This window comes from Rhinolophus hipposideros (genome assembly GCF_964194185.1).
Source record: "Rhinolophus hipposideros genome assembly, chromosome: 5".
Lineage (NCBI taxonomy): Eukaryota > Metazoa > Chordata > Mammalia > Chiroptera > Rhinolophidae > Rhinolophus > Rhinolophus hipposideros.
In genome coordinates, this window is record NC_138051.1 from 51,431,560 (window position 1) to 51,457,134 (window position 25,575).

The 25,575-nt window shown below is 45.2% G+C and overlaps 1 protein-coding gene across 1 annotated transcript in view; it reads left to right on the forward strand.

Annotated features, from left to right (window-relative positions):
* LIPC (lipase C, hepatic type) overlaps positions 1-22,119 on the forward strand; it is a 145,272-nt gene extending 123,153 nt beyond the window's left edge. The window contains exons 6-10 of the mRNA XM_081048697.1: positions 1,952-2,185; positions 4,381-4,626; positions 14,838-14,955; positions 16,509-16,727; positions 21,594-22,119. Of these exons, the coding sequence (XP_080904823.1) occupies positions 1,952-2,185; positions 4,381-4,626; positions 14,838-14,955; positions 16,509-16,727; positions 21,594-21,705 (929 nt within the window). The 3' untranslated portion in view covers positions 21,706-22,119. The remainder of the gene's footprint in view (positions 1-1,951; positions 2,186-4,380; positions 4,627-14,837; positions 14,956-16,508; positions 16,728-21,593) is intronic.
* The last annotated feature ends 3,456 nt before the right edge of the window (positions 22,120-25,575 follow it).

The window sequence follows — 25,575 nt, forward strand, 5'->3', positions numbered from 1 at the left end:
AAAAAGTATTTCTATATACTTTTGTAGCAGGAAAGAGTTGAGTTTTCATCCTATAGTTTAAAAAGCCCAATGTGAGAGAGTTAAAGAATCACAACCCTAAATTTGCTATTTGTGCCTCAGTTTCCACCTCTGTGAAACACGTGGGTGTTACTCTGGGACCCATTTGGATTGGAGAGGGAGTTCTACACCCAAAACCTCACCCCGCGCTTTACGCCAACTTGGAAAGGGCCCTCGATACCCAGGAAGAGCTGAAGACAGGCAGGGCCTTTCCTCCCAGGTGCCCCTGACACCAGCCTCATCCACCATGCTGCCCTGGAGTTACATTAGGAAGAACACACCTGATTGGATGCTTTTCCAGCCCAGCCCCCAAGGCCTACGGATTCCTACACTGGCCCAGGCTCTCCAACTTCTCCTCCTGCTGTTCCCTTCCTATAGGTTTAGGCTTCCGTGACCCTAGGTTTTTCTCCCCTTTACAGACACTCCGTGGCCTCCTGAGCTTCTGGGCCTTTGCATGTACTGTTCCCTTTGACTGAAATATCTTACTGCCACGCATCCACCCAGCCTTAGTCTACCTACCAAGCTCCGACTCATCCTTTAAGACCGATCGAGCTAAGACAGTAGTTCACAGGATAAAACAATTCAAAGGAAATTTAACATAAATAGCCTTGCTATGATCTTTTATTTTTACCAAGTAAGAACATTTTGGGCAACTACTCTCTACTATTATCATTGCTTCATCAAAAAACAGATTTATTTTAACCTGAAAAAAGATAGCAGACATTTAAACTAAGTAAATATGTCATTATGAGAATTCATTTCCTTGTCCTTATTTTTTTTTTCATCTTGCTGGTGAGTGGAGAGAACTGGTTCACAGACGCGTACCTGTGTTCCCACCCCTGTGAATTAACCCTCAATAGCCTGAGCTTGGGCAGGCCTTCCACCGATAGTGCGGCCCATCTATCATTGAGAAAGCAGGGCTAGAAGCCTGAGTCAGAATCACAGAGGTGGAATTGGGCCCAGGATCCTCTCCACTCTGCCTGGTGTCTTGGGTCACATCAGGCATTATTAGCCAGGCACACACACATCAGAGGCAGCCGGATAGCTAATTATTCTGTTGTCATCTTATAGCCAGCCCGATGAGAGGAATATAAATCATACTGTGACATCCTTCACTTGTAACTATGGGTAAGGGTTGGAGAACAGGTGCTCCTGTGGCCCCCTGTCACTTCCTTTGCCTCCACTAGGGATGAAAGCCAGGGCTGATGTGGGACATCACATGGCCCTCCAGAGAAGGTAAAGGAAGCAAGAAAAACCTTGAGTACATAAATATTCCCCAACTACAATCAGCCAGGAGCTGCCACTTGTCTCATGCAAACACATCTGTCACTTGAGGACCAGAGCTCTGCGCAGTCCTATTTGCTCACAGTATTTTCACCAGAGAATAGCGACGTCCCAAGGCAGTTCAGGACATTCCAATGATGTCACATTAGTGTGGGAGAAAAGCCAGCTTGTTTAGGGAAATTATTGAGGACCTTCAGGCAAATGAATTCTTTCTTTGAAGGGTAGGTTAGAACTACTTACCATAAACACAGTGGGGATTTTTTTGTATGTAAACAGATGTTCTTGTAAGTAGCTGGAGAGAGGTACTTAAAATTGATTTGCTTAAATATATCACGTATTCACTCATAACCTTATTTCTACCACTCGATAATTCCTGCGAACCTCTTTTCCTCATAGATAATGCCCAGCCTGTGTCCAATTTTCAGTACATGAATTAGTGTGGTTTTACTGCCAAAAGGTTGTGGCAAGATTTTCTAGAGAAAGATTTATGCCCTAGGATTTTCTTCTTTCTGCTAGCCCATGAATGTGTAATAACATCAGAAGTTGAAAAGAGCATTTCTCCTACCCTTCCCTTGCTCCCAGCTAACCCTGACCCTTGCTTTCCCGTTAGGGCTAGATGCCGCGGGCCCTTTGTTTGAAGGAACTTCCCCCAGCGACCGTCTTTCACCAGATGACGCCGATTTTGTGGATGCCATTCACACCTTTACCCGGGAGCACATGGGCCTGAGTGTGGGCATTAAACAGCCCGTAGCACACTACGACTTCTACCCCAACGGGGGCTCCTTCCAGCCTGGCTGCCACCTGCTAGAGCTCTACAAACATATTACCAAGCACGGCCTAAATGGTGAGGAAGAAGACATGGCCGAGAGCACTGGCCTGCATTCCCCACACTTGCATGGGGCCCCTGGATCCGGTGGAATCTACCAACTCTGTGGATTCTGGGAAGAGTTGGGCAAGGGTGGGGGCCCAGGGTGTGTGGTCACCAAGTCCCCTCAGAGAGAGAGCTTGTGGGAGTGGGTAAGGGCTGGTGGCCCCCCAGCAGGTACCTCCTCTTGTCAGAGAGAGGAGCCCAGGCTCTGAGGATGAGCTGAGGGCACCACCAGGGACCCCCACCTGTGGCCGTCCCCCAGGGCCCACAATGTCTTTCCTGGGAAGCAGCCCTTCTGAGAGCTAACTCCTGCTGCCTGTGGCTATTCTTCCTTCTCCAGAAGCTTCTTGCTCAGGCAGCTTCCACTCTGGGCCACATGAGGTTCTCTTAACAGGTCACGGCTTCCTGATCCCTGGCCTCATGAGAGTGGGAAGAACTCGTCCACCCCTGTAAGGATGAATCAGCTAATCCTCCAGGACAATACCGAGATGCTTTCAGTTTGAAGTTCAGCTCTAGATATGTCCTTGTGACTTCCTTTATCTCAGGGCAAAAACTGAATGTGGCATTCATTATCTGGGTTGTGATCCCACTTCTCTCTCAAATCCCAACACTGACACATTAACTCACATGTTATGCACAGGACTACAGAACCAAAGTGTCCGCGAAACCCGTACATTCCATAGTCATTCCAAATTTCTCATTGTTGCGAAAGATCATCCTGATTAAAACAAGTCAACTCACTGTAAGCTAACTGGAGACCCACACCCTCGCATACCACCTTCTTAGCCCAATCCTGCAAAACCAGGCTGAGAACACACTCTGTTGTGATTACATCACCGCCTTCCCTTCTCCGGTATCAGAATGACCTTCACACTCAGCATTATCTCATTTTGGCTGGACTCCCAGCCTTCCACCGGCCCGTGCCTGAGAGAACCTTCTGGGAACTTCCCCTCATCATTCCTTACCTCTCCCTGGAGTCACCAGCAGTTCCTGACTGACTGTCCCGCCCTCCTCCCAGACCTGTAGGGTGGTGTTTAGTAACGAGTTGCCTACTTAATGCATCTCTGACCAATGAGTGTTATTTGCTCTTTTGTGCTAAACTTCAAAGTGATGAACCAAGTGTATCTCTGTAGCTTGCCCAGCCTGGGTGTGCTTTCTCCCAGTTTGCTTTATATGTTGGAAAGTGATCCCATTCTGGGGTGGTTCTCAGAACCATACCTGAACAGAAAGTCACCTGTTAACTCTTCTACCATCCTAACCATGTAGGTGAGCCTATGCGAGCTCGAATGAGTTAGTGAATATCTTTCAAGTTCTGTTTTCTCAGCTGTAAAAGTTGCCTCAAGGAGCTGAATGAAGAGGCGGGAGTGGATGAGGGAAGGCACTCAGCAGAATACCTGCCTCATAGGCGGTGTTCAGCAATGCCCTGAAATGACTGCTCCTGGGGAAAGAGCTTTGGGCACAGTTACCTGAGCTCTACCTTCACTTTAGGTATTTTGTCTATCTTGTGGTGGTTCCTCAACATTCTTTGAGAATCATTTACTAAAGATTAGATTAATATTAGGGGAGTTTTTATTTTTTATTTTTTTATTTTTTAAAGGTAACTAAACCTCCTAAGCTTGCTGGAGGCATTAGGGCCATTCAGACCTGGCCATGGGGGTGTACTTCCAGAAGTCCATCCCCATGCCAGGTTTACAGGTCAGTTACCCAAGGGACACAATGGCTGCTTTGGGACATTAGAGGAGCTGCTAGAGTGCCTCAGCCCTCGTTTCCCTGGCTGTATTAAGAAAAGAGGCATTCCGCACCAGCCTGTTCCAACTAACTCACCCCGAAGCCATGAGCACTTGTGCTTTTTCAACCATTTGAGAGAGAAATATTTCTAAAAGGAATTACACTATCCTGCTTTCTTCAGTAATTCGCTATTTTCTTAGTGACTCGAGTTCTTGTCAAAACGCCGACCGTAACATGCAGTGATCACAGAGGCTGAGGGAGGTCTACCCCGTCTGTAGTTTCTGGTCAGTTATTACATGCATGGTTGTCGGTGGGTCGACATCAGCCACCCCACCCCTGCTTCCTAACATGCTATCACTCTGCACTGAGAAACAAGATGACCCTCTGAGGTGAAGGTACTTTGGGTTAAAGAGTGCTAACGCCCCTCTTGCGCTGTGTTCCAGCCATCACCCAGACCATAAAATGCGCCCACGAGCGGTCGGTGCACCTCTTCATCGACTCCTTGCTGCACGCTGACTCGCAGAGCACCGGCTACACGTGCAGTGACATGGACAGCTTCAGCCAGGGCCTGTGCCTGAGCTGCAAGAAGGGCCACTGCAACAAGCTGGGCTACCACATCAGCCAGCAGTGGCGCAGCAAGAAGAGCAAGAAGCTCTTCCTGGTGACACGAGCCCAGTCCCCATTCAAAGGTGAGTGCCGGCGGCCCGCAGCCTTCGGGAGGACCTGTCTGAAGGTTCAGGAGTTCCCTGAAGGCTTTTCCTGGAATGACTTCAGGTTGTGCTATTTTAGTGATTCTGAAACTATACAGATTCCAGACAGGGATATTGACACAGCTTGTCTTTTCCCAAGAATGTGGCCAACTGGTTGCCAGCTGTAGAAGAGAAGCCTTAGTACTTTCGGGAATAATCCTGTGTTGGCCTCTCTTCTATTTTCATGGTCCCCTATAACGTACGATCCAGAGGCCCTGAGCAGTTATGTCAACCACCCAGGTCTTATTGTTACAGGGCCCTGGAGGTGTCCCTAAATCCAATCTGGAACCCAGTACTTTCACGTCTGCTCATAACCCCCATAATAAAACAGCTCCAGGCTACATTTGCAGCTCCTTATTCCCCCAAAAGTTGGAATCTGCTGATCTTACAGGATATCACTATCCTCTTGAGGCCTTTCCAAGGTGAAGTTCAACTTCCAGTGTTTCCCAATCAGATCCTTCACCTCAGGCAGAAACCAAGCCCCTGCCGTGCTCTGGGTTGAACGGGAGGTCAGAGAAAGGGCTACAGTCACGTCTTGGACTGAAGCCAGGCAAGAAATACTCCACTGAAGCCTTAATCTTCCTGAAGGGAACAAGGCGACATCTGTTGCCATTAGCATTTCTGTCTAATCCTTTAAAAAGCACGTGAGTGATTTAGCATCTTACTGTTTCATAGCATGTGCTTGCTGGTGCTAGGAGGAGCCCAGAGTTGTGCTGTTTGATTATTACTGTGCAAATATTTGTAGCTGCAGAAGATGAATGCATCATCACGGCCACTTCGCATGTGCACAGCATTTGATACAAAACATTAGACGCAGCCATGGATGAGCTGTAGTCCCCACAACAGCCAAGCAAGGTTGCCAGGGTTGGTTACTATCCCATTTTAAGAAGAGGGGAAGCAAAAGTCCAGTGAAGTGACGTGCCCGCAGCCTGGAGGGAGGCCTAGCACCCAGGTGCACCTGACTCCCAATCCGCTCTTCCTTTTAATTATCACACTCCCAAATTCAATCTCCCATGTGACTAATTTTTTTAAGCACAGGATTTCTCTGTTTATCTGAACTTTTGTCCTCCACCCAGATTTCCCTTCCATGAGCCAAGGCGGCCCAGGAATGACAGAAATCTGTTGTGGGCGGCAGACAGCTTCTGAGAGCACTTGGAGTGAGGGCAGGATCTTTCCCACCTGAAGGGCCAGAGGGCCCCCTCTACTCTCTGTGCTTTAAGGGTGGAGGCGCCAGTAGCATCTGGGATCGGATGAGGGTGTTTGGAAGGCCTCCTGCTTAAGGGAGCTCCCCCACCACAGGCTGCCAATTAGGCACTCATTTATTTGGGTTAACCAGCTCCTCTGAAATGGCAAAGCCATCTGAAGTGATTAAGCCTCTCAGATAATCACAATTCACTGGGTCTACTTTAATCCTGGAATGTTAGCATTTCAAGAGACTGTTCAACCCCGCCAGTTTCACAGATGGGAAAACCGAGGCCCAGATGGGGAAATCATTTGTCCAGGGTCACAAAATGGATTTTTGGCAGAGCCAGCATTTAGTCCCAGACCCTCAAACAACTAGTTGAGTGATTCTTTTTTTTTTTTGAATCTCAGTAACCTGACCCTGGTCTGTTTGTGGGGGTAAAGGCAGGAGGAGAAAGGAGAATGAGGAGTTTGCTTTCTTCTTGAGATCAGCTAGAAAAAAAGGTCACTTTTCGCTTTCCAGGGCTGGGCTGTGCCTGTGAAACAGGGGCTTGGTCCAACCCCAGCATGTCTACTGAGGGCTTAGAGTTGGGGAGAGGGAAACGAGTGTCAAGAGAAGGAAGAGGGTGAAGAAAAAGCAGTAGGAAAAAGCCAGGCTGAGTTTCTCTCTTCTGCCAGGGACCCTGGGTGCCTGATCATCCCATCCTGCTGGTGTGAGCTCCTTTGCCATTAAGGAGACCAAAAAATCACATGAAGGCAGCATTACTCACCCAGCAGCTACCAAAATGGAATGTTCTCATCCATTCATTTTTTTTGTCAAGCACTAACTGAGCCAGGATAGGCAGACCCCCTCCCTCAGGGGGCTCGGTGGAGACCAACCCCCTGCCATGCAGTACTCGCCCACTGCTGTCACAGGAAGACAGGGCATGAGCCCCTCATTACCAACTATCCATCTTCCTCCAGGGACATCAGATGAGGATGGGACCTATGGGGCCGGTGATATGGAGGCAGGACTAGAAGGCAGGACTGCCTGAAACTGGACAGCACCCACAGCTCCAGCCCCTGCTGTGCTGTGGCCTGCACCGCACCCTCTCTCCCCTCCTCAGAGCCTCCGGGCTCTCCCCAGTTCTGCCTCAGTCCTTCCAGTGAGCAAAGTTCTCATCTGCTCGCTGGTGGGGTGGACCAGCCCTGTGGTCACACCAAGCGGCCCTGGGAATGGCTGGGAATCACACTCCGGTGAGACTCACCTGTTTGGAAGTGGCTGTTCATAGGATGCTGCCATCTGTATAACTCTATGGCATCCAATATGGTAGCCACTAACCATATGTGGCTATTTACTTAAATTAATCAAAAATTTGACTCCTCAGTCACACTAGCTACCTTTCAAGTGCTCAGATACGTAGCTGCTGTATCAGACAGCACAGCAATAGATCTGCCTCACCGCGGAAAGTTCTGTGGATGGTGTGGCATGAAGCCTTTAATCTAGGGTCCCATAACTACGCCCTTCTCCACCCATCACCGCCACGATCATCTCTGACTTTGGCCCCCAAAGCCTGTTGCGTTGGCCACCTCCAGCATTTGATGAATACGTATCGATTCATAAAAGAACAGACTTGCCCAACCCTGGCTACAGAGAACTCACAATCCATATTTTTCAAGGACATCTAATTGTACTATATATTCTAGTGCAGGGTCTGGCTGGGCAAGATAAACATCACTTCCCAGTTGTAGTTTCACAAAGGATGACTAACTTGGCCCTCATTCCTCTGGCTCCAAGATATTTCGACAAAACCATCAAAGGATCTATTTTCTACAACCATCTGACCGCCAGAACTCGGGTAAACACTGGGAGAGCGCAGCAGTAGCAGAGGAGAACTGGGAAACAGTCACTGAGGGAAACGAGGCAATTTATTGCCCACTTCCATTCTCCTTCTCTCAGGAGGAACTTTTACCAGGTTGGGAGACAGTTCTTTTGAGAGGGGGAGGGAAATGAATCTGTATTGAGTAAATTCTGCTTAGCAAGATCTTATCTAATTAATCCTCTAGCAGTCAGATGAGGTTAAGTGGGTGGAGGGGAGGGAAGTGGTCCTAGGGGACTTACGCTGTCCAGGCACCACGTTGGATGTGCTGCACAAATGATCACATTTATCATTGAATCCTCACAACAACCCAAAGAGAGACAGACAGATAGAGGTGGGGGATGGGGATCTATTAATTTTCCAATAAATAAATTGAGATTCAAAGAAGTTAAATCTTCCCACCATCACTCCGTCTGTGAGTAGCAAATGAAGTGCTTTGACCCCAGGTCTCTGATTCCATGGCCTTTGCTCCTTTCCCTCCCCAGGCCCCTGAGAGGGGACCAAGGCCAGCCCCTCCCCACACACACTCTCCCTGCCTCTGGGCCTCATCCGGCCAGTGGGTACTTGTTTCTATTGCTTCTCCAGCTGATGAGCACACTCTCTTCTTCCGGCTGGTCATGACCAGCCAAACTGTGCCTTGGGGAGTCTGTGTGTTTTGGGTTTTTCTCAGCTACTTTTTTGGAAGGTTTTCACTGATTTCCAGGGAGAGTTCCAGAAGAAGCAGTAGGCATAGGAAAGAGAGAGTGAGCAGGCTAGGCATTGCAATAAGGAGTGTTCAGAATTTGGCTTTGCCACCAACCACCTAGGTACATAACCATAACCGAGGGACACAACTTATGTGGGCCACAGAGTGACGTGCAGATGAGCGTGGGGGTGAACCACTAAAACTGGCACCGATGGGTGGGGCTCAGAAGTGTGCGTGTTCAGTCCAGCATGTAGGAAGGGAACAGGTGTCACTGAGTGAACACCTTCTAGAAGCCAGGCACTTTACATATTCCATCTCATCACATCCTCACAACAACCCTGTAAGAGAGCTCTTACTGCGCATTTTAAAAATGAGGAAATGGAGCTTCTGAGAGGTTATGAGGGCTCACACCCTTGTGGTGGTAGGTGGCAGGGCTGGACTCTAATGTAGGGCTCCTGTCCCTTAGTTGAGGGCTCTTATTGCCATCCTCCATCACAGAGAGCAGGCAGCGGGGCACCGAGCAGCACAACACTCCCTACCCCTCACACACACCTCTCCTCATGCAGGCGCACGCGCATGTAAACACACACACACACACTCCCCCATCCCCACTCCTAGCAGAAGGGACAGGCATCTAATCTTGTGACATTGGGCATCTATTACATGGCATGTGGTCACCAACCTAAGCACATACATGCACATATACACAGACTAGCAAAACCACTCGCCCCTTTTCTTCCTCCCATTGAGCCTGCTCCAAGTTAATTCACCCAGCCCCCGCCAGCCCGGCTGCCTCAGGTGATGGCCTTCTGCACATACCATCCGGGGACGTCTCAACCCCACAATCCTCCTGGATTAGAGGCGTTTCAGATCTAGGAGCAAGCCCTCAGTGCTGCAAGAAAACACAAGAGATCTCATTCCTACCATGTCTACAAGGGAAAATCGATACCCTGAAATAAAGGCCTCTTTGATGTTTGCAAAGATAGTCATAACATCTCCTAGAGCCAATATGCAATGATTCAGAATCATTTTTACCATGAGACCCAAAACAAGAAAGAAAGAAAGAATAAATATTCTCTCTTCATAAATTCCACAAACCGTTGCTCGCTGCTCACATTGGTGGCTGCCTTGTGAAAATACATGTGTTTGTTTCTTTAAGTGGCACTAGTGGGGTCTACATGAGATTAGAACCCAGGATTCTTAGGGTATCTGAACTCCAGGAGGACTCTGGTGAGGAGAACCTGCAGAGGCCTTCCCATCTCTGCTGTAGGTGGAGATTGTCTGATCTCATTCAGGGTTAATAGACTATTTCATGCTTTTCATCTTTAAGACCTGAAATAATTTCTCCTGCCTAAACTGAGGAATGTGTTGTGCTGGCCTGTTTGTAGCCCCAGATCAAAAGCATTTTCCCTAAATCATTTTTTAAAATCCTTATTAAGCATGTCATAAAGCAAAGTGAGCAAAATTACTCAGGCTTTTTTCCTTCATCTTTGTGACAGCATCATTGTCCTGGAAAGGGTTTGGGGAGGGGAAGGGGGATGATAAGCAAGTTGTCTCTTTTTTTCCAAGAAAAAACACTTAGAAAAATCGAAACTAAGAACAAATAATTAGGTCTCAGTATGAAAGCTCCTTTCATTTAGAAAACATAATAATAATTTCAAAATTTCTCCAAAAAAGTGGCTCCCTAGTGCAGGTAACGTGGAAATAATCCCTGTGCTATGCACGTGCTGTGCTCCTGCCAACACAGGGTGCCCTCATTCCCTCACCTCTGTGCCTGCTACACAGTCCAGACGCTTTTGTGAGCTCACTCAGGCTCCTCACGGCTCACACACCTTAAGAGGTTCTGACTCCCCGCACAGGTCCTGCCTCAGGGAGACACTGTGAGAGGACAGATAATTCCCACTCATAAAGAGAGTGGGACCTCTGCAATCTAAGCCCACCCAAGTTTTACACAAGCACCTTCCCCCAGAATCGAGGAACCATAGCATCTAAGACATGGAAATCAATCTCCTCCTACTCACAGTGAAAGAACAAAGGAAGACAAAAACCCATCTCCAGGGCAGGGACAGGGAAACATTTGTCCCTGAGCTCGGGGTCTAGACATTCAGGCAGGAGGAACCTGCAGCAGTGACAGCCCAAGATGGATGTCCATGGATGGGAGCTGGCAGGCACTTCGTCTTGGTGGCTTCATTCAAGCAGGTTTTGACTGCAGCTTTTCTTCAGGGGCTGGGTGTCCACCACGTGGGTTCAAAGGGCACAGCTTGCAGAACCAGAGCCCCAGCAGACAGTGGGAACGGTCTCTTGGAATCAGACAGACACCTGGGTCCCAATTCTGCTCTAGTTCTAACTATCTGGGGGGCCTTGGACCCTGCTCCAAATCTCTGCGTCCTTTTCTGTAATTCACCAGGATCACTAACACCCTATCTGTTTAGGTCTCCACAGAAAGCAGGACTCCACTGGCCTGGGGCAGCAGAAGAGAGCAGCTGAGATCCTTACAGAGGGCGGGCAGTAAGGAAACTGGTATAGGGTGTCAGTGTACCCCGAATCTAACAAGAAAGAGGGAAAAAGGGAGGGAGTAGCCCAGGAGACCGGGAGTTGTGGAGGAGGGGCTGCTGCCCGCAGCTAATCATGGGGTGCATTTACTGCAGGGTCAAGCTTCAAAGCAGGAGGGAACACAGAAAAGACATCCTGACCTCTCTGATCTCCTGCGGGTGCCTCCCCAGTGGTCAGTCTCAGCCAGAAACCAACCAGCAAGGCAGCTGGGGAGGTGTAGGCGGTGGGGTCATATACTGGGGTTCAGAGCTGGGTGGAGAGTGGATAGCAGGGGTAGATGTAGAAAATGGAAACTAATCAGCATGTTGTCCTTATTTAGTCTTGTTATGAGGACAAAAATATCGTATGTAAAACACTTAGTATGTAGCCTGCTGCATAGTAGGACCACAACAAACGGAAGCTAGTTCCTCCTTAGTTCTATTCAAAAGTAGGGTCTTTATTGCACTATGTGTCCTGCCTTATTTTCACACAAAGAGCCCCTGAAGCAGTCTTTAGCTGCCTGCTGTGTGTTGTGACCTGTGGAGATATGAGCGTGAATAAGACCCCACCACCTCCCTCAGGGAGATGCGCATGGACACTGGTGCCCATAAGACAAGGCAAAGGGCGTCAAGAGCTATAGAACCCACCGCTTCCGGCTGCAAGCTCCTCCCAGGCCAGGACCACAGCTTCTGGTTCTCTGGTTTTCTTTCTTCAGACTTTTTAAAGCTTTTCTTTTCCCGATGAGATTCTAATTAGAATACATGCTTATTGTAGAAAATGTGGAACTTGCAGAAAAGCAGAGAGAAGAGAATAAAAATTACCTCTCTTCCCCTCTCCAGAGATTATCACTCAATGTTTTTCTGAATGCCCCTCCTTCTATGCATTCTGTTTATAGTTAGTCTCATATTACACATGCAGTTTCATAGCCTCATTGTTGTTTAGTTCTCACCCACCACCACCCCTACTTCTTTTGTAAGCATTGAAATCATTCCAAAAGTATCATTTAATGAGTTCATAAGAGCAAATCATAATGGTTGGGAACATGAGCTGGGAATCAGCAGACTAACATCTAATTGCAGGTTCATCGGGTCTTCAACAGATAAACGAGTTGCTTAACTTCAGCTTCCTCGTTTGTAAAATCACGCGGGAGGGAGAATAAAGTAGGCATCTCACAAAGTTGTTGTAAAGAGAAATGAGATATTTATTTATGTGCAATTATTAGCTCAGTGTCTGGGACGTAGTAAAGAGCTAAATGGTAATTATCATAATTGTCATTATTAGTCCACAGTTATTTCTCTATTTGTGAATATTTAAGGTATTTCTGATTTATTTTTAATTAATAATTCTGTTATGACATTTTTGAACTTAAATCTCTTTCCAACCTTCAACTGTTCCCTTAGGGTATATAAAGCTATTGGTCTCAGGTATAAACATTTTAAAAATTTAAGTTCTGGAGCCGGGTGGCCTGGGCTTACATCCCAACTATGCTACTTACTAACTGTGTGGTCCTGGAAAAGTCACTTCACCTCTCTGTGCTTCAGTTACCCCTTCTCTAAAAACAAATCACGATGTAAGGATTAAATGAGATAATAAATGCAAAACGTTTGGCACAGTTAAATAAAATAAATATTAGCCAATATTATCATCATACATACTGCCAATTACACTTTTTTACTTGTCTATCCCTAACAGCTTTTAGCACTGGGCTGAGCACCAGTTGACTTCCAAGTAATACATATTAAACTGGGCTAATATTGGTTGTTATCAGTGTTCCTTGGGTACTCTGGAAGATGCCCTGCCTCCTTCTTAGAAGTTAGCCCAAGCTCACTCCTCCCACCTCATCCTGTCCACATCATACACCACGCCCCCCCCAACCCAAGCCTGTAACCTATGTCTTTGGAAGGACCTTTCCTTTTTGCCTCAGTTCAACTTATAACACTGTTCACTTTTGACAGAGTTCCCTAGACATCCCCTGAATGGTGTGAGACCTCTGCAGAGGTTTCTGGGATGATAGGCCAGAGTCCCTGTCCCACCACTGTCCCCCCAAGGGTGTAGGGACCCTACCCGGGACTTGACCCACAGCCCTTATCTTATTTCTCACCCCCAGCTTCACGGTCCTGAGAACATCAAACTAGTCTATTCCAAGCTAGAGGATTGGAGCACCTATTATGTACTGGGCACTGGAGCAAATCCACCACAAAACCCAGATGGGAAAATTGGTTTATGCCAAAGGGTCGGGTTGTGTAAATAACCCAGAAACCCAGCAATCCAGGCACACCCAGCAGCTGGAGTGTTGGCAACATACCATTAGCCACAGCTGCTAGGTTTGTGTGTAGCTACCAACCTCCAGTAGAAATGCACCATTTGGAAGTTAGTAGATTGATTCATGAGGATGATGGCTTTCCACATGCTGGGTACGTGGAATTGAGGATCAAGTGGCCAGTTCCATGACCTATGCTTTCCACTAGGACTTCTAGTATAACAAAGTTTGAAACTCAGGCCTTGAATTCTCAGAAGTGATTTCCATCTGGCTAAATATTAACACACACCCTGATACTCCCAAGCAAAATGGAAGGTCATTCACCCCACAGATGTTTCTTAAGTACCTAGTACGCATGAGGCACTCTGTCAGGACTAGAGGATTGATCATTGTCTAGAACAGGAGAGGCAAAGACACAGAAAGCACACCATAAATCCCCTGTCCTTTGCCCAAGCGGACACTAGTCTTCTCAAGAGCCTGGACATGGTCTCAGAATCCATCTCTACATAGGACAGGCAATCCTATCAATCAAACTGACATGCCATATTAAATCTGTTTGCAATCTTAGAGCTCAAACACTACAGGTACGTAGAGAACAGGGAGACAGCAAGAAAAAGAAGTCCAAGCAGCCATCTTGGAATGAAGTGGGGGAATTTTTAAAACAGTCCCACAGCTGGTTGGTGTGACACTGCAGGCTAAGCCAAGGCCATCTCGGGAACCTTGGTGATAGGTCCCGGCTCAGAGCACAGACGATGCTATGTGACCTTGAGCAAGTCACTTCACCTCTCTGAGCCCCACTTTTCTGATTTATAAAACAAAGATGATAATTACACTACCTACCTCATAGAATTGTTATGAGGAGTAAATGAGATGATGCAATGTAAAGTGTTTAACAATATTGTCTAGTAGTAAACAATGTGCTTTTGTTAATGAAATAGACTGTATTTAAGTAAAGAATAAAATATCATTTTCTTCCCAGTAGAAGGACATTCTGGACATTTTATAAGATAGAAAGCTTTTAGGCCCAAGTACTAGAACTAGAGTTATCTCATTTCCATTAGAAAATGTGCTTGTTGAACCCCCCAGAGCTAGGTTCCAGAAAGTATCCCAAAATACAGAAATGTGGTCATTAGAGCACATTTCTTAGCCAGAGTTCTGTCCCACCCCAAAACTGACCCCGTCAAACAGATGCAAAAGTGAAAAATGGCAGTGTGTTCTCTTGCCTTTGTCAGGTGCCTAAAAGATATATATCCTTTGATTTATGAAAGGAGACCCTGACCAAATACATGGAATAGTCCAAAAGGATTGCATCCAGCAATTGGTGAGAATGCCAGATACACTAGACTCCTATTCTGCCTCCTTTTGTTGGATAATACTTATTATTGTTATTTTACAAACACAACGTAAGTCCTCCGTAGACATTTAGGAAATACAGAGAAGGAAAAAGAAGAAAATAAAAGGCATTCATAATCTCAGCACCAGGGGAAAAAAATTGGGGTATCTATCCATCCAGACCTTCCTCTGCGTTTTTAAATTTAAAAAAGAGAGAGAGAGAGATTTTTAATTTAAAAATCCCTGCTTAAATTCTCTTTCTCTAACCCTTTCCTCTCCGCCCCCCCACCCCCACCTTTAGTTTATCATTACCAGCTGAAGATCCAGTTCGTCAACCAAATTGAGAAACCAGTAGAACCAACTTTTACCATGTCGCTCCTGGGAACGAAAGAGGAAGTACAGAAAATCCCCATCACTCTGTGAGTATGAGGAATGGCCCCATCTACGGTGATGACAGGCTTAGTGTTCTCAGAGGGTCTGCATGGATTCTGTGCTTTTCAAGGGTTAGGCCCGACGTAACGTCTTCTTCTCAGCCCATTACAACTGCCCCAAACACCCTGTCAGACGGGACATCCACCCAGGCCCAGCACCTTCTCTTCCCTCCTCGCCTCACCCTGTCCCACCAATTGCTTTATGTTGGCACTACCTGTGTATGTGATGGGCCCACTGCAATGGGGGCTGAGCAGACAGGGAAGCCAAAGGGGGCCCAGTCCGTATCCACAGTGCAGGAAGTAGATCCGAGCAGGGAGGAGTGGTGAGGGCTAGAGCAGGTGTCTGCAGGAAGGTCTTGAGTGCCTTTCCAGGGAGTTCTGAAAAGTCGCCCAGAAATAAAACCGGTATCATTCAACTTGGCACAGATTTCCCATCCCAATTAGCCTGCACTGCCAGCCCTTCCCATCTGTCCTTCGTCCTGTTACACACCTGCTCACAACACAAGCAGTGGCCTCACGCCTCCCTCAGAGGCACCCCAGCTTCACTAGCCAGAAAAGGCCCACTAGCTGCTTTTCTTCAGCATCTTGACTCTCAGGAAGGGCTTACCTTGGGAAGTGACACTAGGCCTCCACTCACGCCGGGGACAGTCCTCAGCTTCCGAAAATTACCCCCAAGCTTTGGTCTCGGATCATCACACTGATTCAAGTATGTGTCGGGGCTCTGCACCCTGTCCTTAGGATGCTCCCAGCCTAGCGAGGTGGGGACATTCTTAGATGATTCTTTACAACATTCTGCAGGAAGGGCTATGATGAGCCGCTCGAGCGAATCCTCCATCCATCCGTCTCACCCTCAATCCAGTGTTACCTCTGCCTTGTCCCAAAGCTCTCCCCAAGGGATTGTTGTAAATAGTGGAATGGGCGTCTAGGTGCTCTGTCAACGTTGGGACATTTTCAATGTGATGGAGATTAGTAAGAAAACCTGGTAATGACAACTGTAAATATGCATTTAAATCTTGCTCTAAATTGGTGTATCTTTTTAATATGTAGTTTTCTATTACTGTTATGCTCTGTTGTTTTAATAGAAGTTTCTATTTATTTGGGAAGAGAAAAGCATCCCTGGGGAGAGAAGAGTGTGGTGTGGCTCTACTGTGCTAATCAAACCAAAAAGAGCTGAACTGTGCCGAGGGCACTGGCAAAGCCCCACTGTCTCTTCAGGGCCCGTTGTTCCGATTTGTTAACCTAGAAACTAGGAGGCCTGAACTAAACAAAGTTAACTAGACTTTTTACTGTGAAACTCTTGGAGCCTTTTTAATATGCTAACATAGACAATAGTATGGTTTTCCCAATATTACTGCTCTAGAACACTTCTGTATGTATCCTCCTGGTGTATCTACTGCTGTCCCTATTCATAGTCCGTCCAACACCAGTTTGAAAAATACAGCAGAAAAGTCCCTTAGGCAAACCATGCACATCCTGAATGCGTCTAAGCATTGCTTTGCTGTTACAAATAAACTGTGTCTGGTTTCCATTGTATCTTCAAGGGGCGAAGGAATTACAAGTAATAAAACCTATTCCCTTCTTATCACATTGGATGTGGACATTGGCGAGCTGGTCATGATCAAGTTCAAGCGGGAAAACAGCGCAGTATGGGCCAATGTGTGGAACACAGTCCAAACAATCATCCCGTGGGGCAGAGGGCCGCTCTACTCAGGCCTTATTCTAAAGCACATCAGAGTAAAAGCGGGGGAAACCCAGCAAAGGTGAGTGTCGATTCAGCCTCCTCCTAACATCTCTTAAGCATCTACATGTGCCAGCATGTTCACAGTTTAATATCTGCATTTATCTTACTAAGTAGACAGTGTTATGTCCTAATGATGGAGTCTAGACACTCAGAAAGGTGAAATGTCATCCTGAGTTCTCACAGCCAAAGGTGGAAGGACCAGGCTCTGCACACAGGTCTTCTGAGTCCCAGGCTAGCCTCTGCCCGCTGCCCGCCTGCCTCTGCAGTTTGAGAACCACCTCTGTAGCCCACTGCTTCTCAAATCCCAAAGTATGGATGAATCGCCAGGTGACGTCCGTAGGACCACACTTTGCTGGTCCAAGGACCACACTTTGAGTGGCAAGGACCCAGCTGCAACATTTCCTTTTTGTTGTTTTACCCAGAAAATTGCTTTTAACAGCAATCTCAAAAATCTCCCTCTGTGGTGGCACCTTCCAAACCTTAAAATGCCAAAGAACCACTGGGAAACTTATTAAATATACAGAATTCCCAGCCCCACCTGTAGAGCTGGTGGTCCGTAAAGGGACCCAGGACACACATTTGTTACTAAGAGCAAATGAGAAATTCTGACGTGGACCAATGGATGACCCTTAAGAAGTGCTACTCTGTGTGATTTAACATCCCTCTTGGCCCCAAGGCCTCTGGGGACAGTACGGGTTAGAGAGGGGGTAGGGAATAAAGAAAGGATCGTCCAGCTGCTCCTTCAGTCTTCTCAGCAGGGATGCCCAACATACTTTGCCATGGCAGCCATAGCTGTCTATAGTTTGGCAGGTCTCCATGAAAGGAGAATTCTGTCCTCCCCAGACCCTTTCCTATCTCTTCCCCATGTGTTCGGGACATGCATCTCTCCTCTCCCAACTTCCTTTGTTGGGAAGCCCATTTGTCTCTTTGGCTTGTCCCCAGAAGAGATGGAAAACAGCAGGCCTCTCACCTCCAAACTACTCTCCCCCCTGACCTCTCCGGTTTCACTGCCAGGAGGGGGCCCAGGGCAGATTTACACCCCCCTGATTCCTTACCTTATATAACCACCCTCAGATTTTATCTTCCTAGCAATTACCAAAAGCATACTCTGCAGTCTGCCAACAGATTTCTCCACATGATCAATTTGAGAAAATTAAACTGCTTCTCTCCGCCTATACGCTTAGCTATTCTTGCGTGACTTTTTGGCTCTTTATATCAGCTCTACTTCTGAGCGCCGCCCCTCCCTGCATTCTCTCAGCTAGACAGTAATTTTTCAGTGCCAGTGGCTGTTCCTCGTGACAATTCTAGGTGACTTGACCTGAAAGGTAGTATAAAAGACAACACTACCGTTTTCACTGGTCCTTACCCACATGGTTCTCAAGAAGGAAAGAGGAGCAGGAGAAAAAGGCCCCTACTGAGATCCTACTGCACGGTGGACATTACAGCATCGATCTCATGTGATTTTCCCAATGACCCTTTGAAATGGGTAGTGTTGGCCGTGCGGATTTGGAAACTAAGGCTCACAGAAGTTACACAGCTTGGGGACACCGCCAGTAATTGTCCAAGCGCAGATCTGACTCGGGTCTGTCTGATTCCTTGCCCATTTTGTTGCCAGTGCACGGCTGCCAGCAGCTCCTTCCTCCATCATCCTCTTAATCTGCCTTTCCTGAGTGTAATCTAGCAGAATTGTGGTGCTGGACGTTAATACAGACGCACACCAAACCCTTCCTCATAGGAGGCACATGCCCAAAAGAGGGGAAGGGCTGTGAGGCCTACAGTTTGTTTTTAGTTCTAAGTACTCAGTGCCTCCTACCTGTCTTCACAGTACCAGATGCCATTGGGGATACCCAGAACAAGCTGAGCTGTGGCTCTTTGCATGAAGAAACTCCAGGGCCTAATTAGGAAAACAAGATGCATTAATGTTACTAGCAATGCTCCATCCCAGGACTTCTCAAGCTTCCAATGTTACACACAAATCCTCTGGGAACCATGTTAAAATGCAGCTCCGCTTCAGTAGGTCTGGGGTGGGGCCTGAGATTCTGCATTTCTAACCTGTTCCGTGGGCGGCTGCTGCTGGTCCCACTGCTGCTGCTGCTGGTCCACGGACCACACTTAGACTAGTGAGGGTCTAGTACTGCATGGCCTAGGAAGCCTAAGAAGAGAGAAATCAGTTCAGGTTGATGCTGTTGAGCTTGTACGGGAACACATTTTGGGGGAGGCCAGGAGGCGTAGGCAGGGAGCAAAGTAAACTCTAATTGTGACTTCACTGCTTACCACCTATGTAGAATATGTAGAATAACTCAGAGAATAACTGCACCTCTCTAAGACTTAGTTCTCTAGTAATGAATGGGAGTTATAATAAGTATCTCATGAGACTAATAACAATTACCAATTTTTAATTACCTTCTACAAACCAAATTCCCAGAGCCAGGACGCAAACACTTAAATTTGTGGTCTTAATCTCTCTGCTACCTACAAGAGGGGAAAATGGTTAATTTACTTGCTCTGTGACAGAGCAGAATTTGGTGAGAGGTGATTCTTCTCTCCTAAAGGCACGAAGTCAGTGTTGAGAAGATCTATTGTGGGGTAAAGGGAAAGGGCAGAAAATATTAGCCCTACAGCAGGACATAAAAAGTGATTGGCTAAACACAATGAGAAGATGTTCAATTTCCACAGTAGTCATATAAATGCAAAACAAAAATCAATGAAATTATCTCCAGTCGCCCATTAATTTGGCAGGAATTAAAAGACGGGTAACATGCAGAGTTGGTAAAGGTGTGGAGAAATGGTCAGTCTTATACACTTGTAGTGGGAGTATAAATTACAGAGTTTCTGCAGGGAAGTTCACTCAACAACTAACATTTGGTGACCACCTACCTTATCGTGGGCATCAGATGTACAAGGTGTGATCAAAAAATATGGTGAAAGTTTAAATTAAATATATATATATTACAGTAAAAGACACATTGCCATTAATCCCCCTCAAAATATTCTCCTTCGCTTCAAACGCACTGATTCCTTCGTTCTTACCACTTTCTGAAGCAGTTCTGGAATTCCTCTTTGGTGAGTGTTTTTAGTTGCACTGTTGTGGCTGCCTCAAGGTCCTGAATTGATTCAAAACACTTACCTTTCTGGGTCATTTTGACTTGGGGAAGAGGAAGAAGTCGCATAGTACCAGATCCAGTGAATAAGATGGATGAGGACACACTATAATGTTTTTATTTGACAGAAATTGCCCTACCAGAAGCAATGTGTGACATGGAGCCTTTTATGTGTATGTACAAAATGTTTGTTGCAATAGTATTTGTAAATAGGAAACCATTGGGAAAAAGTCTTAATATCCATCAATAGGAAAATGGCTACATGCATTGTGCTATATCTGTACAATGGAATGTCACGCAGCAGGTAAAAAAAAAAGAAATAGATTTATACGTACTAATATGACAAGTCTCCAAGTACATTATTTGGTGACAAGAAAAATTTTCAGAAAAATACTTACAAAAATCTTTATGTTCACATATGAACGATACATGTGTAAAGAAATAGATCTGGAAAGACGGAAACCCCAAACCATGATAGCAAGGAGGGACGTGACATTGGTGAAGGGTGATAGAGAAGAGGATCTTTAACATTTTACTGTATTTCTTTACTATTTCAATTTTTCAAGAACGCATTTATAAACTACTGAGAACACTTTATTTCAGCTTTATTGAGGTGTATTTAATAAGTAACATTGTAAGACATTTAAAGGGTGCATCATGGGATTCAATATATAGATACATTGTGAAAGGGTCCCCCCATCTAGTTAATTAATACATCCGTCTCTTCAAAAATTTGTCATGTTTGTTATTGACAACATTTAAGTTCACTCTATTAACAAATTTCATTTTCACAATAGTGTTACCAACTATAGTCACCACATTTGACATTATATCCTCCGCCTTTATTCCTCTTATAACTGAAAGTTTGTGCCCTTTTACAAACTTCTCCCTATTTCCCCCTCCACCCAGCCCCGAGGAGCCACTTTTCTACACTTTTTCTATGAGTCTGACTTTTTTTTTTAGATTTCACACAGAAGAAATACCATGCAATATTGTCTTTGTCTGGCTTCTACACTATTTTAATGTAAAAAGTCTGATGTGGTAAAGACTTGATCTCAGAGGCACTTTAAAGACAAAGGAAGCCATAAAATAGAATTCTCTGTGACTACAGCGAAATTTTTTCTAATAGATACAATTGAAGTTAAGTAACAAAAAAATAGCACCTCATGTCAAGCTACTAGTCAAAGCCTTCTATCTGTTGGTCTCCATGAAAGAGCCAAACCAAATGTGATGTCCTCTCTGGCTGGACAGTGTCTGCACCAATAAGAGGAAGGGGCAGGGCTTACATTGAAGCCCTGCTAAGCCAGACAGAGGCGAGTGACAATGGCCTTAAGCCCAGGGACCTTTAAGAATGTCATTGACAAATTGGAGCACGTTGGAAGAAGGAAGGCTGCGAAGTGAAGTCTGCCTGTGAGGAACAGTTGAAGGAACTGTGAATATTTCCTCTTGACATAGGGTGATACAGTGGAAGGAACAATAGCTACCCTCAAAACTTGGATGAGCGGTTATAAGGGAGGACTAAGGAGGACTGCCTCTAGGAGTTTTAGTTTTTATAGAACTGAAATCATCCCCAAAGCAAAGCGCCAGGAAACCTTACACTGACTGCTTTCACTGACTTGGATTTTGCTTTTCTCGGAAATTATGAAAATATTTGCAAACATACGAATCTAATTTTTTAAATAACATAGCATGTGTTACACCAATTGATTATTTGAAAAAGGATGAAGCACTTCAACAAGCACCGTCTAAAATTTAATGCTGTTTGCTTTATGTTTTCTCTTCAGAATAACATTTTGCTTAGAAAACATGGATGACCTACAACTTCACCCAACCCAGGAGAAAAATTTTGTGAGATGTAATGTAACCTCTAAAAAACTGAAGCGAAAGAACACATGAGCTTTAATGAGGACCCAGTGTAAAGAATAAATGATCTTCTTTCTTATTTGGAATAGTTGCCTTATTTGGAAACCAAAGTTATATAAAGAATTCTGCATAAAGTTTAGATTTAAAGGGGAAGTATGTTTCACTGTTATACACCAAGCTTGTAAGAACTACATTGTGTAACTTTACTCAAATATTAGTGTAAGTAAAAATTTCCCAATTTTATCTCTGATTAAGTGGTAATATATGCAAATAAGTATAAATGTAAAAGCCATTTTAGACCTTTTGTTCCAATTTAAAATGTCTTTTCCAATTAAGTCAAATTTCCCATATTTCTTTGCTAGTTTATTCTGATCAGTTCATGGAACCATGCTGGCAAGGTACTTCTTTATCACAAAACTGGTGCTTCAATAAAGTGAAATTCCAATTAACCACTAGTTGTGTTGTCCAAATTTTCCTCTTTTACTAATGATTGCAACAAAAGCTAATGGAAAACTTGGAATAGCTCAAAGAGTTAGATGTCAAATTTCAAACACTCCAATAAATGAATTAATGATGTTTGATCAGCAAATTTCATCACACAGCATGTAAAGGAAATACATGTCACTTGGATACGTGTTTCAAGTGGTTCAGAGAGAAGGAGCACGAGTGCACATTTCACAGCCTAACCTGAGCAAAGGCTCAGCTCTCCACAGCTCATAATTCACATGGTCTTCACCAGAGCAGGGTAAACCAGGGCCGGTGAAAACAAAACTCCTGAAGCTATGTGTGCCTCTGACTTAAATCAATTTAAGATCACCTTGCACGATTCACTTTTATCTCCCTTGGAAAGACCCACAAAACTAAAGGATGTGGAGGAAAGGAGAGGAAGACCAGCGGGGTCAATGTTGCATTGTGTCCTCAATGCAAACCTTGCCTGAAAAAGTTTCTGACTGTACTTTCAGGTAAAGTGTGTGTGTCTAGAAATGATAGATTTAAAATGAATCTTTCCCATTATGGTTAAAGTATTAAGATGTACAATATAATCGTGTTTGCATTGGGTTTCCATGTTTTACCGTTAACTGTCCAGGATTAATTTAAAATACAGTAGTCCGCCCCATTCTTCATTTTACTTTCCCAGTTTCAGTTACTCTGAGTTAACCACCGTCCCAAAATATTAAATGGAATATTCCAGAAATAAACAATTCATAAGTTTTATAACGTGAGCTGTTCTGAGTAGCGTGGCGAAATCTCACATTGTCCGGCTCCCTCTCACCCGAGAGATGAATCATCCTCTTGCCCAGTGTCCAAGCTGCATACACTCCCTGCCCATTAGTCACTCAGTGTCTGTCTCGGTTATCAGATCAACAGTCAAGGTATCGCAGTGCTTGTGTTCAAGTGACCCTTATTGTACTTCATAATGACCCCAAAGCATAAGACTAGTGATGCTGGCAATTCAGACATGCAGAAGAGGAGCCGCAAAGTGCTTCCTTTGAGTGAAAAGGTTTGTACATATAAGGAAAAAACATAGTATGTAAGCTTTCGGTACAATCCATGGTCTCAGGCATCCACTGGGATTCTTGGAACATACGTGCATTGCGGATAAGGGGGGAGGGGCTGCTGTATTACTTTTGGCAAATACTCTTTGGTATATACTCTAGAGCAGGGTGGTCCAAACTTTTTCAACGTTTTTTACCAAGGGCCATATGTGGTAAAATACACAAACAGCCGGGCCACTCACTCGAGGTGAAGTACGTATTGCCTCACCTGGTTTATTTAAGTAAACTAAATATATTTTTGGAATTTGCTGTGGGCCAATTAACAATGGATTGCGGGCCGCAGTTTGGACACCCCTGCTCTAGAGAGTCCGTACACATGTACCAGGAGACATGTAAAAGAATATTCCTATTAGCCTTGAAATCATCACAACCAGAAATAGCCCAAACGTCCACCAGTACCATGTATAAGTGAGCTGTGGTGTAGTCTTACTAATGGAATCTTAAACAGCAGTGAAAAAGATGAACCAAAGCTACATACACAACAAGAATAGGACTGACTCTAGAGGGAAGCCAGGAGGCATCCAGGGTACAAAATGTAAATAAGCACTCATGGATTTGTGCATTTGCACGGACACAAAAAATATATATCGTACGAGACAAGCAAAACTACACTATATCATTAGGGATGGGTAAACAGGTGGTCAAATTCTAAGTAAAAGCAATAAAATCACGAGCACGACGGTGACGCTGTGGTGATGGCAGGAAGCAGGAAGCGCACAGCAGAGATCCAGGTGCCAGCAAGACTGTACTTCTCACTCCAGGTGGTCGTTGCACAGGGGCTCGTTTTTATAACCACATTTTTAAACTGGACATGTATATGTTAGGCACTCGTGTCTTGGTCTGAATGTCACATTTTGCAATATAAAAATAATAAGAAAAGAAAGGGCAGAATTGAAAACATTTTTCTACTATAGTGTGATGTTTCGATATTACTATAGTTGCACATGAAATATAAATAGAAATTATTTCATCTTTAGTCGGAAAACTTGAAATGACACAGTACGTCATAACAGTTTGGGCAGAAAACTCAATAAGCCATCAACATGACAAATGGTCAACTGGAACATTTGAAACTCCTTGGCATGGATTACGTTGAATTGGGAAGATGTGTTCATCGAGATCACATTTTCTGAAGTACATTGAGTTGGGAAGTCAAACAGGGAAACTGAATAACGCAGCCACATCTGTTCACTGCACATGCAAAATGCTGGCTCCTACGCTCATGATATGCACCTCTCTCCAAAGAATCTGTATTTACGAGCCCACTCAGGAAAGATAACACTGGCAGGTTGCCTTTCAGGCAAAAGCCTGTTTGTGCTTTTACATATACGAGAGCCCAAGGAAAGAAACAGAATGTTGATTACAGCGCAGCCGGGCTCTTGGAGGTGCACTGAAGTCAGAGAGAAGGAAACAAGCTCTCCATTCAACACGAAAATGAATGCTCTCTCCTCCACAGCAAAGCTGACTTGTCCTCCCTGTTCACCTTGATACTGTTGCTGTAAATATTGCGAAAGCTCTGATCGCAATCATGCATCTCTGGGATGGGAAAGCAAGAAGCCAAGCTGCCCGGTGCTATGCCTGCTCTCCCACGGAGCCTGGATTAGAGGAAAGTCAGTCAGATGGATGGGAAATAAAGAGACAAGCAAGAGGTCACCAGATGGGAGGGGAGATGGGGGATGGGTGGAAAAGGTGAAGGATTAAGAAGTACAAATTGGCAGTTACAAAACAGGCATGGGGATGTGAAGCACAGCATAGGGAATATAGTCAATAACACTGTAATAACTATGTATGGTGCCAGGTGAGTGCTAGACTTATCGGGGAGGTCACTTCCTGAGGTATATAAGTATCTCATCACTATGTTGCTCATCTGAAACTAATAGGACATTGTATGTCAACTGTAATTGAAAAATAAATTTAAAAAAAATTTTTTAAAGAGACAAGCAAGAGGAAGACCAAAGAAGTAAATCCCGAAAACTGTCATCTACCTGCCAACGTAATCTTACACTACCTGTTTCTCCTCAGATCCCAATGATCTGTACATGATAAATGGCCCCCGACATACCTCATCCCTTCTCATCTCTGCTTTTTCTTATACCTCCTCCCTCTACCTCTTTCCTCCAGGCTTTTCTCCTCCCTGCCTAACTGAATCTTACTTATCTGTCCTTGCCCAGTTCTTTTCTCGTTATTTCCTAGCTCAGCCCAGCCCACAGGATGTTTTTCTCCTTGGAACGCCTCGCTGTAACTTGAATGATGCTCTCTACTGTTCACTTGGCCCTCAAGTTATTCATGTCCTGCTGATCTTCCCCTCTTCTCAGTCTCCTCTCTGCTCCCTGCCCTCTATTCAACC